Source organism: Bombina bombina, chromosome 11 (assembly GCF_027579735.1).
Source record: "Bombina bombina isolate aBomBom1 chromosome 11, aBomBom1.pri, whole genome shotgun sequence".
NCBI classification, from domain to species: Eukaryota; Metazoa; Chordata; class Amphibia; order Anura; family Bombinatoridae; genus Bombina; species Bombina bombina.
The window spans coordinates 34,843,755-34,861,907 of NC_069509.1; the positions used below are offsets into that span (position 1 = coordinate 34,843,755).

General features: G+C 38.6%; 1 protein-coding gene across 3 annotated transcripts in view; it reads right to left on the reverse strand.

The window, feature by feature from the left end:
- Positions 1–349: 349 nt before the first annotated feature.
- The window catches only part of TRIM72 (tripartite motif containing 72), a 69,666-nt gene continuing 51,862 nt past the window's right edge, over positions 350–18,153 (reverse strand). For all 3 annotated transcript variants that reach the window (XM_053694309.1, XM_053694308.1, XM_053694310.1), the window contains 5 exons: positions 17,151–17,246; positions 7,915–8,145; positions 7,511–7,533; positions 2,874–2,992; positions 350–1,251 (listed from right to left, as the gene is read on the reverse strand). In XM_053694309.1, coding sequence (XP_053550284.1) covers positions 683–1,251; positions 2,874–2,992; positions 7,511–7,533; positions 7,915–8,145; positions 17,151–17,246 — 1,038 coding nt within the window. In that variant the 3' untranslated portion in view covers positions 350–682. The remainder of the gene's footprint in view (positions 1,252–2,873; positions 2,993–7,510; positions 7,534–7,914; positions 8,146–17,150; positions 17,247–18,153) is intronic.

Genomic DNA, 18,153 nt, shown 5'->3' on the forward strand with positions numbered 1-18,153 from the left:
CCCCGCTCTTCTCATTTTATTTCCCACTCAATCTCTTCTGTAAAAAATACAGGGATTTGCCCTTATCCGCAGGGTCAACTCAAACTCTGTAACAACATGAAGAATGTAATGTAAATGATCTGCTCTCAATATAATATATTTGCTAAGAACCCACAAACAAAACCCCTTGCCTTCCTCTTCTGATAACTCATATTTTGAAAATACCTTCCCAGCCTTTTATGAGCTGTGGCGGATTTGTTAGCACAGGTGTTATTTGTATGAACAGTTTTAAACATGATCACTGAAATCCCCTCCTGTAGTCATCCTGGAAGAAATATTCATTCTATTAATGTATTAACACACATTTAGATGTTTCTTATTTGTTTTATTGGGAGCTACTAGTGTGTATCAGAAATCACAATGATTATTTTATAGTTAAAATCCCAGTGATCCTACTCTAGAAAACAAAATAAAAATCGTGTTGAGTGCCTCCCCACTAGACATAGATATGCTGCTGTTTTAGTGCTTTCAGTGATATTTATGATTATCTGTAGATAATTCCAATTACCCTCGGTGTTAAACGATTAAGTTTGCACACGTGCCTACTTATACTGCCCATAGGACTTCAAAAGCAACTTTAGGACAGATTAATGTTGCAGCATGTTCATTTTCTTATATATATCAACTGTGTTGCTATTGGCACTTATGATTGGCCAGTTGTTGGCCAGAAAATCTTCAATGGTTGGGCATTCTTTCCTTTATCATGCCAACAGACATCAAAGAATGGGTAAAGCTTGCATGAGAATCGCTCATGGAAAGTATAGAGAAGCTTGATGTTGTCCTCATCATCTGCATCAAAGAACGACACCACACCATCAGAGAAACTGAGATAAATTCCAATTTTCTCCGGACGGCCATCCACACGGAGGAGTCGTGGTTCTTTTGCTTCAGCAAATATCTCGTACACTTTACCATCCTTACAGCCCAGAATCCAGAAGCCATGTGAAGGGCTGGCATGAAGCTTCCCTTTTCGGTTGGCAGTCTCAGAGATGATGCCTAAGGACCACCTTGGTTTGTCTTCAACCACTACTTCCCAGTAATGTTCTCCCTCTGTGAAACTCTCTTTTGTCACAAGGCAGTTGCTTTTATCAAAACGACCAGGCTCATCTGATACTGCTTGTTTGTGGTCAGAACACTCAACCGTTTTACCATCCTCAGAAACCACCAAGTTCTGCTGGGCCGTGTCAGGGTCAAGTGTGAGATTTTCCAGGGCTGTGGAGGCACAGAAGACAAAGTCTGAATTAAAAATGTCTTAAATTGTAACCTATCCAGGCATGACCTAGTCTAAGGAAACTTTGTCACTATACATTGAAACTGTAAAAGTTATTTGCATTATAATATTTAAAGTACATGATATAACATGGCTTTTCAACTTTTTTACATTTTAAAAAAGGTATGTTTAAGGTACAGTTTTGACAGTATTTTTTTTTTTTACAAATGTGCTTATGATATCAAGATTAGTTAATTCAATAAACCAAAGTAGGTTAGGAATTCATATTTCTGCTCCATGTCAAATAAATTCATTATTGACAACCACCAAACATCACAGGTAACAGCTGCCTTGAATGTGCAATTTAAAGGGACAGTCTACTCCACAATTTTTATTATTTTACAGATTGATAATCCCTTTATTACCCATTCCCCAATTTTGCATAACCAACACTGTTATATTAATACATTTTTTACCTCTGGGATTACATTGTATCTAAGCCTCTGCAGACTGCCCCCTTATTTCAGTTCTTTTGACAGACTTGCATTTTAGCCAATCGGTGCTGAATCATATATAGCTCCACAGGAGCCAGAAACACGGACCACAAGCTCCATACGGAGCTTAATAAATGTGCCTCATAGTCTAGAACCGCCCATGTTTAAATGATGGACAATATATAAAATTCTCGTTTAATCGTGACATCTTAGTGCCATGTTAAAGTGAATGTAAACTTTGATGAATGTGTGCCCGATTCAATTAAAAACAGGGGCACTTTCATTCATCAAAGTTTACATTTCAGCCGTTTTGTTAAAATAATAATTCTTCTTGAAAGCCGGATCAGCGATTCCCTGCCTGCCGCGCATCTCTTCATGGGTCAGACATTAAGAATCTGGCTTCCTCCAATCACAGCATGGCCTCAGGCAATGTTTGCCCTGGGGATAAGCCATGATTGGAGGAAGCCGGAATTCTTCATTTCTGACGTAAGAAGAGACGGGCAGAAGGAAGGGTAATCGCTGGTCCGGCTTTCAAGAAGAAAAGTTAAGTATTTTAACAAAACTACTGAAATGTAAACTTTGATGAATGAAAGTGCCCCTGTTTTCAATTGGATTTTTAAAAACTAGGCACACATTCACTTTAAACTAAGAATAATGTCAAATATAGTTTAGAATTGTTTTATGAAGGTTTATGGTTTACTGAACAGCATGGGGCCTATTTAACAAAGGTCTGTTGGACCTGATCTTACAGTGCGGATCAGGTCCGACAGACCTCGCTGAATGCGGAGAGCAATACGCTCTCCGTATTCAGCATTGCACCAGCAGCTCACAAGAGCAACGCCGCCCCCTGCAGATTCGTGGCCAATCGTCCGCCAGCAGGGAGGTGTCAATCAACCCGATCATACTCGATCGGGTTGAATTGCGGCAATGTCTTTAGTCTTTAGACTGCTGCTTCATAACTGATATTTCTGGCGAGCTTGTAGGCTCGCCAGAAACACAGGGCTTCAAGCACCATTCGGAGCTTGATAGATATGCCCCCATATCTGTATCTATTCTAGTTAAAAAGAGTAAAACATGGCTCAAAAAACAACTTGTGAAGAGTGAGATCATGTTATCCCGCAAGTACTCACGAGGCATTAACGCTCTGAACATTTTCCTCCATACTTGGAATTTAAACTCATCGGAGATGACAGGAAGTTGGATGTCAAGGCGCCCAGGAGGAGGGGACTCTCCCAAAATTTTATTCAACCTGTTAACAAAAATAGCTACTTTATCCTAGAGAAGATATTGGGTATGAGACAGTGCGTGTAGTGAGAGAAAAGGATACAGGAAGTACAATACATTATAGAAGAGCACAGATATCTGCAGGCAGTGGATATTCTAGGGACACTAAGAAGTACCAGGCACCCCACATCAATGTTAAATCTGTTAAAGGACAGAAAACAATGAAATGAAGCTTTCATAATTTCAGAGAGCAGCAGTTTTAAACAACTTTCCTATTTACTTCTATTATCTACTTTGCTTTGTTCTTTTTTGTATTCTTTGTTGAAAAGCTTACCTAGGTAGGCTCGGGAGCAGCAATGTACTACTGGGAGCTAGCTGCACATATATGACTCTTGTCATTGTCTCACCCGACGCCTTCAGTTAGATCCCAGTAGTGTACTGATGCTTTTTCAACAAAATATACCAAGAGTATGAAGCAAACTTGATAATTAAAGTACATTGTAAAGTTGTTTAAAATCTTATGCTCTATCTGTATCGTGAAAGAAAAAAATTGTATTTCCTGTCTTTTTAACAACAATATATTTGCCAGACAATCCTTTAATATGTGTCTACCGGGACATATAGAGAAGCACATATAAAGCAGTGTATAATGATAACCCTCCATTCAGTACCAGCCTCTAGCCTTCATAAATAGTTTTGTAGCCACCGTTCGTGGCTTTTTAGAGCTCACATTCCTGCTTGCAGCCAGGGTAATATATGATGTGAGTAGTTAAGTATTTATAAAAGAAAGGAAGACTATGAGGGATAATTATCAAGCCGTCAACCGCAAATACGCTCAAATTCCGCAGCGTAATTGTGGGGAGCCTGATTCCCCTTAGTTATCAAAGCCTACAGACCGGCAAAAGTAGAAATCTGTGACGTAACATATGATCCGCCGGTCTCAGTCCGACACAGATCGATGCTTACACCACTACAGATGTTCCGAATGCAAATTCGGCACTATCTGACTACTTTTGCTAGTTAACAAATATCTAACAGGTACGTTCGCCACTATTCCGGCCCAGGGTACCTGGTTTTCAATCCGCCGCCCTGGAGGCGGCGGATGCCATAGGAATCAATGGGAGTCTGAAAGCAGCGAAAGCTTATGTTCGCTGCTGCCCGATATCCCATTGATTCCTATGGGAGAATAAAAGTTATGTTTATACCTAACACTCTAACATAACCCCGAGTCTAAACACCCCTAATCTGCCGCCCCCAACATCGCCGCCACCTACATAAAGTTATTAACCCCTAATCTGCCGCCCCGACACCGCCACCATCTACATTATGTTATTAACCCCTAACCTGCCGTCCCGCCACCACCGCCACCTACATTATGTTATTAACCAATAATCTGCCGCCCCGACACAGCCGCCACCTACATTATGTTATTAACCCCTAACCTGCCACCCCGCCACCGCCACCACCTACATAAAAGTATTAACCCCTATCCCGCTGCTCCCGGAGCCCACCGCAACTAAATAAAGTTATTAACCCTTAAACCTATGGCCTCCCACATCAGTACCACTTACTAAACCTATTAACCTCTAAACCTAACAACCCGCTAACTTTAGATTAAATATTAAATCATCCCTATTTTATAATAAATTTAAACTTACCTTAAATTAAACCATATTAAACTATATTAAACTAATAATTAATCTACCCCAACCATTATCCTTTAATTACATTAAACTTTATTAAACTATATTAAACTAATAATTAATCTACCCTAACTGTTATACTAAAATTACATTAAACTACCAATTAAATTAAATATATTATATATTTAAAAACCTAACCCTACTCAAATAATTTTAATCTACTATTACAAATTACAAAGTTACCAAAAACTAACAACTAAGTTACAAAAAATAACAAACACTAGGTTACAAAAAAAATACACACTGTTACACAAAATAAAAAATAAATTATCAAAGATTTAAACTAATTACACCTAATCTAATAGCCCTATGAAAATAAAAAAGCCCCCCCCCCCCCAAATAAAAAAAACCCTAGCCTACAATAAACTACCAATGACCCTTAAAAGGGCCTTTTGCGGGGCATTGCCCCAAAGAAATCAGCTCTTTTACCTGTAAAAAAAATACAAACAACCCCCCAACAGTAAAACCCACCACCCACACAACCAACCCCCCAAATAAAAACCTAATCTAAAAAACCTAAGCTCCCCATTGCCCTGAAAAAGGCATTTGTATGGGCATTGTCCTTAAAATGGCATTTAGCTCTTTTTCAAAAGCCCAAACCCTAATCTAAAATTAAAACCCACCCAATAAACCCTTAAAAAAGCCTAACACTAACCCCCGAAGATCCACTTACAGTTTCTGAAGAGCCGACATCCATCCTCAACGAAGCGGCAGAAGTCCTCATCGAATCCGGCAGAAGTCTTCATCCAAGCAGGCCGACGTCTTCATCCAACCGGGCAGAAGTATTCATCCAGACAGTTTCTTCTATCTTCATCCATCCAGCGCGGAGGGGCTACTTCTTCAAGACATCCGATGCGGAGCATCCTCTTCGTTCACGTCTTCTCTTCTTTACAATGAATGTTCCTTTAAATGACGTCATCAAAGATGGTGTCCCTTAGATTCCGATTGGCTGATCCAATAAGCCAATAGGATTGAGCTTGCATTCTATTGGCTATTCCAATCAGCCAATAGAATGCAAGCTTAATCCTGTTGGCTGATTGCAACAGCCAATATAATTTTTTCAACCTTAATTCCGATTGGCTGATAGAATTCTATCAGCCAATCGTAATCTAAGGGATCCCATCTTGGATGACGTCATTTAAAGGAACATTCATTGTAAAGAAGACGTTGAACGAAGAAGGAGCCGCTCCCCGCCGGATGGATGAAGATATAAGATGCTTTCTGGATGTAGACTTCTGCCCGGTTGGATGAAGACGTTGGCCCGCTTGGATGAAGACTTCTGCCGGATTCGATGAGGACTTCTGCCGCTTCGTTGAGGATGGATGTCGGCTCTTCAGAAACTGTAAGTGGATCTTAAGGGGTAAGTGTTAGACTTTTTTAAGGGTTTATTGGGTGGGTTTAAATTTTAGATTAGGGTTTGGGCTTTTGAAAAAGAGCTAAATGCCATTTTAAGGGCAATTCCCATACACATGCCCTTTTCAGGGCAATGGGGAGCTTAGGTTTTTTAGATTAGGTTTTTATTTGGGGGGTTGGTTGTGTGGGTGGTGGGTTTTACTGTTGGGGAGTTGTTTGTATTTTTTTTTTACAGGTAAAAGAGCTGATTTCTTTGGTGCAATGCCCCGCAAAAGGCCCTTTTAAGGGTCATTGGTAGTTTATTGTAGGCTAGGTTTTTTTTATTTTGGGGGGCTTTTTTATTTTCATAGGGCTCTTAGATTAGGTGTAATTAGTTTAAATCTTTGATAATTTATTTTTAATTTTGTGTAACTTAGTGTTTATTTTTTTTTGTAACTTAGTGTTTGTTATTTTTTGTAACTTTGTTGTTAGTTTTTGGTAACTTTGTAATTTTTAATAGTAGATTTAAATTATTTGAGTAGGGTTAGGTTTTTAAATATATAATATAGTTAATTTAATTTGTAGTTTAATGTAATTTTAGTATAGCAGTTAGGGTAGATTAATTATTAGTTTAATATAGTTTAATGTAATTTTACTATAATAGTTAGGGTAGGTTAATTAATAGTTTAATATAGTTTAATGTAATTTAGTATAATAGTTAGGGTAGGTTAATTATTAGTTTAAAATAGTTTAATGTAATTTAGTATAACAGTTAGGGTAGATTAATTATTACTTTAATATAGTTTATTATAGTTTCATTTAAATCTAAAGGTAAGTTTAAATTTATTATAAGATAGGGATGAGTTAATATTTAATATAAAGTTAGCGGGTTGTTAGGTTAATTTAGTTTATGGCGATGTGGGGGGCTGGCGGTTTATGTTTTAATAGGTTTAGTAAGTGGTAGTGATGTGGGAGGCCAGAAGTTTAGGGGTTGATACATTTAGTTAGTTGCGGCGGGGTCCGGGAGCCGCGGAATAGGGGTTAATAACTTTATTTATTTGCGGCGGGGTCCGGGAGCGGCGGGATAGGGGTTAAACATTTTAGTATAGTGGCAGTGTTTAGTGACAAATAAAGCTGTGAAAAAGCCGAATAGCAGTGAGATCGATGACTGTTAGTTAACAACAGTCCGCTGCTCATCGCCCTGTACTTGCTGTGCGGCTTTTTGACAGCTTTTTTGTTAAATATGGAGAGCGTATTCAGGTCCGCGGCCGCGATGATAGGCGATGTCAGGCGAGCAAATTGGTGCCGGCGAATGCAAGTAAGTTGACGGCTTGATAAGTAGGCCTCTATGTATTTAAATATGTGTCTTCTCCCAGTAAAAATGGGATGAAATATTCTGGGACCGCCTCTGAGGAGCCAGTGAAAGGAAATGGAGTAGCCAATGTGGTGATGAGTACAGAAGAGGGAGGTTACATGTAAGGACAGAGATAGAACCAAATTCAGTTTACCTGGATGAAACGACACAGTATTTCTGTAAAGCAAAAACAGATACAAGGTCACGATCATGTATTGCGATCAATCTTTGCATACACAAATATTAAATAAATTACTTTTGTTATCAAATTTACCCCTTTCTTTTGGTCTCCATTGTTGAAACGTAGCTCATTTTCATTAGAGCATATTAAGGTAGTCTAAAGAGTGTGCTTATGTCCTGAGCACTTTGTGTATAACATTGTTATATATATTGTTGCAAACTCTGCTACTATAAGATGCTCAAGTCACGTGCACTCTCTTGAGCCTATCTCAGTATGCAGGTGTAAAATTGTTTTCTTTATTTTATTTATAATTTCTTAATCCTGAAAGTTTAACTTTGATTTTCATATCCCTTTAAGAATGACCTATGATCTCTCACCCTGAGGAATTCAGTCTGCTCCTGGCCCTCTACATCTTGGAGAATGCCCTCCATCTGCCGGAGCTGCTCCATATAATGCGCCATGCTATTGCGTTCTCCCACGAGAGCTGCTGTGGCATCTCGGTCAGCCTTGTCGGCCTCACGGCCCAATGAAGTCTCCATCATATTGAGGTAGGAACGCATAATATTCAGCTGATCCTTTACATTTTTCTTAAACCGTGAGACTGTATCCTGCAAAAAGAGGAGACATAAAAGGGCTATAGAGCGTAACTGCTTTATTTACCATAAGACATACCTGCAGGACATGGCTTCTAGATTGTGTAAGAACGAGAACATCAGTCCTTAATCATGCCATTCACTTCTCATTCCTCTGCTGCTTCTCTATTCAGACCCCTCTAGGTCTCAATATCTTTAAATAAAATCCTGATACAATCTACAAATCCCCACCAGACTTTGCATCACTTCCAGTTGTCAAATGCTCTTTCAACTTTAAAGGGACAGTAAACAGCTGGGTAGGATGGTTACTGCTCACCATACTATTACATTTCCCCCTGTACCTGCAGCTCTCTGTAAATCTGTTCTTTTATTTTAACTCATTACACAATCCAGCTGCTAAAGCTCTGCATTTGATACTGGGCGCCGCCATCTTGTAAACATCATGTGACAGAACCAGTGCACTTTCAGATATCTGCTTTTTTACAGCTTCACCTTGCCCTTCAGTTTAGCTCACATAATAGAGAGCAGAAGAGTTACATTTGTGCAGTTGTTTTGCACATACTTACATAACAAATATAAGCTCCAAGATGGCGGCGCCCAGTGTGAAGATGCAGAGCTGCTCTAGCAGATGATTGTAAGGAGGTTATTCTAGAGCCGTGCTTTCCAAACTGTGTGCCGTGACACATTAGTATGGCGGCGGCAGCGTGTAGGTGTATCCCAGCTTCAGCACACATTTTTCTTTAATTTTTTTATAATTTTATTTTGGTTTCTGACTTTTCGCCTGCCTGCAATCCATATCACGTGGTTGAAATGTGATTAGTACCTAGTGGGTCCCAGATCATCTTAACCTATTAGCGCAGCTCAGCCGGGACTGAAACTATTCCCATTGGCGGCTTTGGCGGCACGTTGGTTCCTAACTGCTCGTGTAGTCTCCTCAATTGGCTTGTGAATGCACGTGTAGTCAGTGAGTGGGACAGCAGTGTGTTTGCAGCACGGGCAGTAGTCAGTCGGACTTACATTGCTCTGAGGGCAGCAGCTAAAACACTGAGCTAAAGTCAGAAATCAAAGTGTTTTTTTTTGGAATTTTTGCAGACTACCCAGCAGTCCACCTTTCCAAGGTTTAAGCGCAGCAGCTCTAAGATTGTGAGTGGCATTTTTACTCTATGTATGTTAATAATTATGTGGAAGCACTGGGAGCTGTTTGATTCCTAAAAAGGCTTTAAATTGAATTTTAAATTCTAAGAAAGCTTCTCAGAGTCAGACGGAACAATCTTAAAGAATTCTGTTTTCAATTCCATTTCCATTACTTTGTCTTATGATTATCCTTTACTTTAGAGAACAGTACACAATGTTTAAATCTATTGGTATGGTATTATTGGATAATCAACTAGGGGTATATTTATTAATGTGCGAGCGTATCATGTCCGCCGCACATCGATACAGCATACGCTGTCGGCATTTATCATTGCACCAGCAGTTCTTGTGAACTGCTGATGCAATGCCGCCCCCAGGGGGCGTCAAGCAACCCGATCGTATTCGATCGGATTGATTTCTGTCCGCGGCCTCAGAGCAGGTGGACAAGTTATGGAGCAGCGGTCTTTAGATCGTTGCTTCATAACTTCTGTTTCCGGCGAGTCTAATAAATCGGCTCTATAGACTTTATTAAGTAACTGTCGGTGTAACAATATGAGGAGTACTACGCCTGGTTTTATACACGCTACACTATAAAAGATCCCCTAACTGGATCTTGGATATATGGTACTATACACGCTACACTATAAAAGACCCCCTAACTGGATCTTGGATATATGGTACAGATAAATATAATATAGGAGCGCCAAACTGGCTAATGTATGTTTAACAGGAAACCCAATTTAAATTTGCAAATTATAAAAAAATACTATCACAATTTAAAAGGGCAGACTTTAGCTGAGTATATTAGATGTTCTCATAAATTGTCTGATATTAAACAGATAGACTACCTTATATATAAGATAAGGGTAGTGGGTATTATACCATACGTGTGTATCAACTATTGATTATATCAATATAAACAAGACCATGATAGATGGTTCAAATACTATTAAAAATAGATTTATTTACAACCAGATTGGGATGGTGATCCCAACACAAAGATACAATGATAAAAATTACAGAAGTTATGAAAATAACTTGATGTGGAAAAAAGATGAAATAATTTATATGAATGGATGAGATAATCAATAAAACAAAACAAAAGCAAAAATGATAAATATGAATAACAATAACTCAGAAATTTATAAATGTAACATTATGCAGAAATACAGTACGCTCTCCATATTTAACAAAAAAGCTGTCAAAAAGCTGCGCACCAAGTACGGGGCGATGAGCAGCGGACTGTTGTTAACTAACAGTCATCGATCTCACTGCTATTCGGCTTTTTCACAGCTTTATTTGTATACTGTCACTAAACACCACCACTATACTAAAATGTTTAACCCCTATCCCGACGCTCCCGGACTCCGCCACAACTAAATAAAGTTATTAACCCCTATTCCGCTGCTCCCCTATACTGGCGCAACTCTAATAAACTTATTAACCCCTATTCCGCCGCTCCCGGACCCTGCCGCAACTAACGAAATGTATTAACCCCTAAACCTCTGGCCTCCCACATCACTACCACTTACTAAACCTATTAACCCCTAAACCCCCAGCCCCCCACATCGCCGTAAACTAAATTAACCTATTAACCCCTAAACCTAACAAACCGCTAACTTTATATTAAATATTAACTCATCCCTATCTTATAATAAATTTAAACTTACCTTTAGATTTATATTAAACTATATTAAACTATATTAAACTAATAATTAATCTACCCTAACTGTCATACTAAATTACATTAAACTATATTAAACTAATAATTAATCTACCCTAACTGTTATACTAAAATTACATTAAACTACAAATTAAATTAACTATATTATATATTTAAAAATGTAACCCTACTCAAATAATTTAAATCTACTATTAAAAATTACAAAGTTACCAAAAACAGCTAAGTTACAAAAAATAACAAACACTAAGTTACAAAAAAAAATAAACACTAAGTTACACAAAGTAAAAAATAAATTATCAAAGATTTAAACTAATTACACCTAATCTAAGAGCCCTATGAAAATAAAAAAGCCCCCCCAAAATAAAAAAAAACCTAACCTACAGTAAACTACAAATAGCCCTTAAAAGGGCTTTTGCGGGGCATTGCCTCAAAGAAATCAGCTCTTTTACCTGTAAATATAAAATACAAATACCCCCCCAACAGTAAAACCCACCACCCACACAACCAACCCCCCCCCCAAATAAAAACCTAACTAAAAAAAAACTAAGCTCCCCATTGCCCTGAAAGGGCATTTGGAGGGCATTTAGCTCTATTGCAGCCCAAACCGTAATCTAAAACTAAAACCCACCCAATAAACCCTTAAAAAATCCTAACACTAACCCCTGAAGATCCACTTACAGTTTTGAAGATGCCACATTCATCCTCCAAGAAGCCGGTAGAAGTCTTCATCCAAGCGGCCGAAGTCTTCATCCAAGCCCGCAGAAGTCTTCACCCAGACGGCATCTTCTATCTTCATCCATCCGGCGCGGAGCGGCTCCATCTTCCAGACATCCGACGCGGAGCATCCTCTTCTTACGACGTCTTCTTCCCGAATGAAGGTTCCTTTAAATGATGTCATCCAAGATGGCGTCCCTTCAATTCCGATTGGCTGATAGAATTCTATAAGCCAATCGGAATTAAGGTAGAAAAAATCCTATTGGCTGATACAATCAGCCAATAGGATTGAAGTTCAATCCTATTGGCTGATCCAATTAGCCAATAGGATTTTTTCTACCTTAATTCTGATTGGCTGATAGAATTCTATCAGCCAATCGGAATTGAAGGGACGCCAACTTGGATGATGTCATTTAAAGGAACCTTCATTCGGTGTTAGTCGTCATCAGAAGAGGATGCTCCGCGTCGGATGTCTTGAAGATGGACCCGCTCCGCGCCGGATGGATGAAGATAGAAGAGGGCCATCTGGATGAAGACTTCTGCCCGTCTGGAGGACCACTTTGCCGGGCTTGGATGAAGACTTCTCCTGGCTTCGTTGAGGACTTCAGCCCGGTTGGATAAAGACTTCTCCCGGTAAGGTGATCTTCAAGGGGTTAGTGTTAGGTTTTTTTAAGGGGGTATTGGGTGGGTTTTAGAGTAGGGTTGGTTGTGTGGGTGGTGGGTTTTAATGTTGGGGGGGGGGATTTGTAATTTTTTTTTACAGGTAAAAGAGCTGATTACTTTGGGGCAATGCCCCGAAAAAGGCCCTTTTAAGGGCTATTTGTAATTTAGTGTAGGGTAGGGCTTTTTTTTTTGTTTTGTTTTTTTGTTAGTGGGATTAGATTAGGTGTAATTAGTTTAAAAATTTTGTAATTTGTTTATTATTTTCTGTAATTTAGTGTTTTTTTTTTGTTCTTTAGCTAATTTTATTTAATTGTATTTAATTTAGGGAATTAATTTAATTATAGTGTAGTGTTAGGTGTAATTGTAACTTAGGTTAGGTTTTATTTTACAGGTACTTTTGTATTTTATTTTTAGCTAGGTAGTAATTAAATAGTTAATAACTATTTAGCAACTATTCTACCTAGTTAAAATAAATACAAACTTGCCTGTAAAATAAAAATGAACCCTAAGCTAGATACAATGTAACTATTAGTTATATTGTAGCTAGCTTAGGGTTTATTTTACAGGTAAGTATTTAGTTTTAAATAGGAATAATTTAGTTAATGATAGGAATTTTATTTAGACTTATTTAAATTATATTTAAGTTAGGGGGTGTTAGGGTTAGACTTAGGTTTAGGGGTTAATACATTTAGTATAGTGGCCGCGACATTGGGGGTGGCAGATTAGGGGTTAATAAATGTAGGTAGGTGGTGGCGATGTTAGGGCCGACAGATTAGGGGTTAATAATATTTAACTAATGTTTGCGATGCGGGAGTGCGGCGGTTTAGGGGTTAATATGTTTATTATAGTGGCGGCGACGTTGAGGGCAGCAAATAAGGGGTTAATAAGTGTAGGTAGGTGGCGGCGACATTGGGGGCGGCAGAGTAGGGGTTAATAAATATAATGTAGGTGTCGGCGGTGTCCGGAGCGGCAGATTAGGGGTTAATAATATAATGTAGGTGTCGGCGATGTCGGGGGCGGCAGATTAGGGGTTAATAAGTGTAAGATTTGGGGTGTTAAGACTCGGGGTTCATGTTGTAGGCAGCAGATTAGGGCGTTCATAAGTATAATGTAGGTGGCGGCGGTGTCCGGAGCGGCAGATTAGGGGTTAATAATATAATGTAGGTGTCGGCGATGTCGGGGGCGGCAGATTAGGGGTTAATAAGTGTAAGATTTGGGGTGTTAAGACTCGGGGTTCATGTTAGGGTGTTAGGTGTAGACATAAATTTTATTTCCCCATAGGAATCAATGGGGCTGCAGAGTTTTACGCTGCTTTTTTGCAGGTGTTAGACTTTTTTTCAGCCGGCTCTCCCTGTTGATTCCTATGGGGAAATCGTGCACGAGCACGTTACACCAGCTCTCTGCTAACGTAAGCAGCGCTGGTATTGGAGTGTGGTAATGAGCAAAATTTTGCTCAACGCTCACTTCTTGTCTGGTTTGTAAAAACCCGTAATACCAGCGCTGTCTGTAAGTGAGCGGTGACCATAAACTGCTTGTTAGCACCGCACAGCCTCTAACACAAAACTCGTAATCTAGGTGATAGTTAGGGTAGGTTAATTATTAATTCAATATAGTTTAATATAGTTTAATTTAATTCTAAAGGTAAGTTTAAATTTATTATAAGATAGGGATGAGTTAATATTTAATATTAAGTTAGCGGGTTGTTAGGTTTAGGGGTTAATAGTTTAATTTAGTTTATGGCGATGTGGGGGGCTGGCGGTTTAGGGGTTAATTCATTTATTAAGTTGCGGTGGGCTATGGGAGCGGCGGGATAGGGGTTAATAACTTTATGTAGGTGGCGGCAGTGTCGGGAGCAGCAGATTAGGGGTTAATAAGTATAATGTAGGTGGCGGAGGTGTCAAGGCGGCAGAATAGGGGTTAATAAGTATAATGTAGGTGGCAGCGGTGTCGGGGCGGCAGAATAGGGGTTAATAAGTATAATGTAGGTGGCGGCAGTGTAGGGGGCGGCAGATTAGGGGTGTTTAGACTCGGGGTACATGTTAGGGTGTTAGGTGTAAACGTAACTTTTATTCTCACATAGGAATCAATGGGATATCGGGCAGCAGTGAACATGAGCTTTCAGACTCCCATTGATTCCTATGGTATCCGCCGCCTCCAGGGCGGCGGATTGAAAAGCAGGTACACTGGGCCGGAATAGTGGCGAGCGTACCTGGTAGGAATTTGTTAAATAGCAAAAGTCGTCAGATAGTACCGAATTTGCATTCGGAACATCTGTAGTAACATAAGCATTGATCTGTGTCGGACTGAGACTGGGGGATTTTATGTTACGTCACAAATTTCAACTTTTGCCGGTCTGTAGGCTTTGATAAATAAGGCGAATCAGGCTCGCCACAATTACGCTGCGGAATTCCTGCGTATTTGCGGTTGACAGCTTGATAAATATCCCTCTATTTGTTTAATATCAGACAATTTATGAGAACATCTAATATACTCAGCTAAAGTCTGCCCTTTTAAATTGTGATAGTCTTTTTTATAATTTGCAAATTTAAATTGGGTTTCCTGTTAAACATACATTAGCACGTTTGGCGCTCCTATATTATATTTATCTGTTCAGTAACTGTCCCCCTTCAATGTTCTTTGTATTACAAATCCTTTGTAATCTATTGAAGGGATTCATTCAATTGCTCTTCTGGCTTTTGGAGTTTTGGGGAGATTTGTTTGCTTTCACCCTTTGGGGAGAGGGAAATATGGGCAGCCACAGGACAGAACATAATAAAAATTGGTTTAATTGTCCCTTTGAATAATGTGGTTCATTTATCCTGATCTGACTGGAGTGGAAGGAGACCTTGCTTCTTCTTTCCCACATACAACTGACATAAGTAAGAAGCTGACATCTATAAATCACAAGAACTGCTGCTAAGAGGGCACAATACTTATCTCTCATACACACTGCCAATAGCAATAGTTATACAGGAAACATCTTGTGTCTAACAGGGAATGCCACATTTAACAGTTTAAGGCAGTTTAAGCTTATTTGAAGATGATGGTTTATTTAAACCTGTGTTCCATTTCAAAGGGAGATGAACCCCAATATTTTTCTTTCATGATTCAGATAAAATATATCATTTTAAAGCAACTTTCCAATTTACTTCTGTTATTAATTTTGCTTCATTCTATTTGGTTCCTTTGTTGAAAGCAGTAATGCACTACTGGGAGCTAGCTGAACATATTGGGTGAGCCAATGACAAAAGGCATGCATGTGCAGCTACCAGTCAGAAGCTAACTCCCAGTAGTGCATTGCTGCTCCTGCTCTTGATATATGGATAGGAAGTGGAAGCTTAAAAATGCTTGATGATGAAATGTGAGGGTCTTTATCTAATAATCCACCAAATATTCAGAGACTGTGTTCATCCCATCAACCTCATACATCCCATTAAAACAGTAAGTAGCTATTGGTGTTAAACATTTTTGTTAATTCTTGCACATATATACTGTTGTTACTTGTAAATACATTTTGTTATTATATCATTTATTTATGTGTCCGTATCTCTTAAAACAAGTTTGTTTAACCTTTTGTTTGCTAGTACAACTGAATTACTGTGTCACAAAATAATGTAGGTTTAAAAAAGTGTGTCACCAACATGAAAAGTTTGGAAAGCTCTGTATTAGAGAATGACTTTGAAGACAGCTGCAGGCACAGGAGGAAAATCAATATCATAGTCGTAGTAACCGCTACTGTAGTTGTACTCAATAGATTAATATCCCATTAAGCTCTTGACAACTAACATCTTACAACTAACTCATTAACATTTAGTTTACAGTTGACCATTCCTATAATCTTAATATAATTCTTACTTGGCTAATTTAATAATTACTGTACATATGACATAACTCCTTTCATTAAATACATATATGCATTTGACAGTTATGACCGTGAGATGTTGCTGTGGAGATGCTGGTATGCAATTGGCTGTTAGGCAGATGCTGGCGTGAGATTCTGGTAAAGGAAGAGCTATAAATATTTTACTTTAGAAGCCAAGAAATATACATAAATAAGGTGCAAAAAATGGAAAACCTGGAGCTCTTTGTCTGAAGATAAAGGAAGAAAATATTTGGGGATATTGGTATAAAACTGAATGAATATATGGGGATCGATTGAGAAGACCTTGGAAAAGAAGTCACTTAGGATACAGTTCCAGAAGACTAGCTGTGTTAGGAAAGGTGGCATTTAAAGGGCCATAATACCCAAATGTTTAAACACTTGAAAGTGATGCAGCATAGCTGTAAAAAGCTGATTAGAAAATATCTCCTGAACATCTCTATGTAAAAAAGAAAGATATTTTACCTCAAAAGTTCCTCAGTAGCCACCTCCCATTGTAAAGGATTTTAGTGTGTCTGTTCCGGGACATCTGAAGGGACTAGCATCGTGCACTCTCATATTATTTCACCAATCAGGTAAAGGAAGCTTACTATGAAATCTCATGAGAGTTAAGTGAAATCTCATGAGAGTTAAGTCAAATCTCATGAGATCACAGTAAGAGTTCATGACCTCAGCACTGCTAATGCTGATTGGCTGCTGTTCATTTCTTCATTTTTTTTTTTTTTTTTTAACCTGCAGCTGGGAGCAGCTGAGTATAACTTTTTACACAACACTTACTCTGCTGAGCTGAGGAAATTGTGAGGTAAAATATCTTCCTTTTTTACATAGAGATGCTCAGGTGATATTTTCCTGTCAGCTTTTTACAGTTATGCTGCATCAGTTTCAAGTGATTTAGCTTATGAGTATTATGTCCCTTTAAGCATAGAACATCTTTTTTATCTTTACCTGGACCTCAGCCACCTGCCTGTCCAACAGAGCAACTGTCTTCTCCTTCCTTAAACGAGCCTCTTGCAGGATGACTTGTTGCTGAGGGAGTTGTCTCTGTTCGATGAAAAAACAAAGATTAAGAAACAGAGAGATAGAGTGGTAACTAAATAATATATTTGTCAGGAATATGTATTCTTACAAAATACACAGATCTGTTCATGAGAACTTTTAAGGATAAATGTGTATATACAAGTAATGTTATTTGGTAATACTTCGTAGAAAACATTTTTGGCGTTTGGTGGGGCCCCTTGGAGCCATTTCTGCCCTTTGTAAAAACAAATAATTCTGAAATTACACATTTGAAATTGTCTTTAACTTATTCAACTGAGGAAGTTAAGGACAGTAAAGTCAAAATTAAACGTTCATGATTCAGATAGAACAAGCAATTTTAATCAACTTTCCATTTTACTTCTGTGATAAATTTAGCTTAGTTCTCTTGGTAAAATTAGTAAAAAATATAACCCTGGGTGAGCTCAGGAGCGTGCACGTGTCTTTTAACCTTCTGGCAACAGTGTTTGCAACTATGTTTATAGTCATGTTTTACATAGTTGCAAACACTGTTGCTATAGGGCCAGATTACAAGTGACCCTGACAGAAGTAAATGTTGAACGCGTAGTGCGTGCATTACAAGTTACGAGCAAAAGCGCTAACTTGAGGACTTTGGATATTGCAACTGTGTTAACTTCTCCTCATACACTTCAATGGAGCGTGCTAATCTGAAAACCCGTTAGACCAACGGTCCTAACCATAAGATAGTTATGAATATTTTACATTCCAATAATCTTCACATAGAAGAAAATGTTCTATTACATATATTATATATATGATGTATTTTTTGTAAAATATATACTGTAAATAAAACTCCACTACCTGAACAGAATTTCCGTACTTGATCGGCTTTGCATAAATGCACTATCCGACAGAAGTACTGTAGCGCACGCCATAGTACTGCTCATGTGAT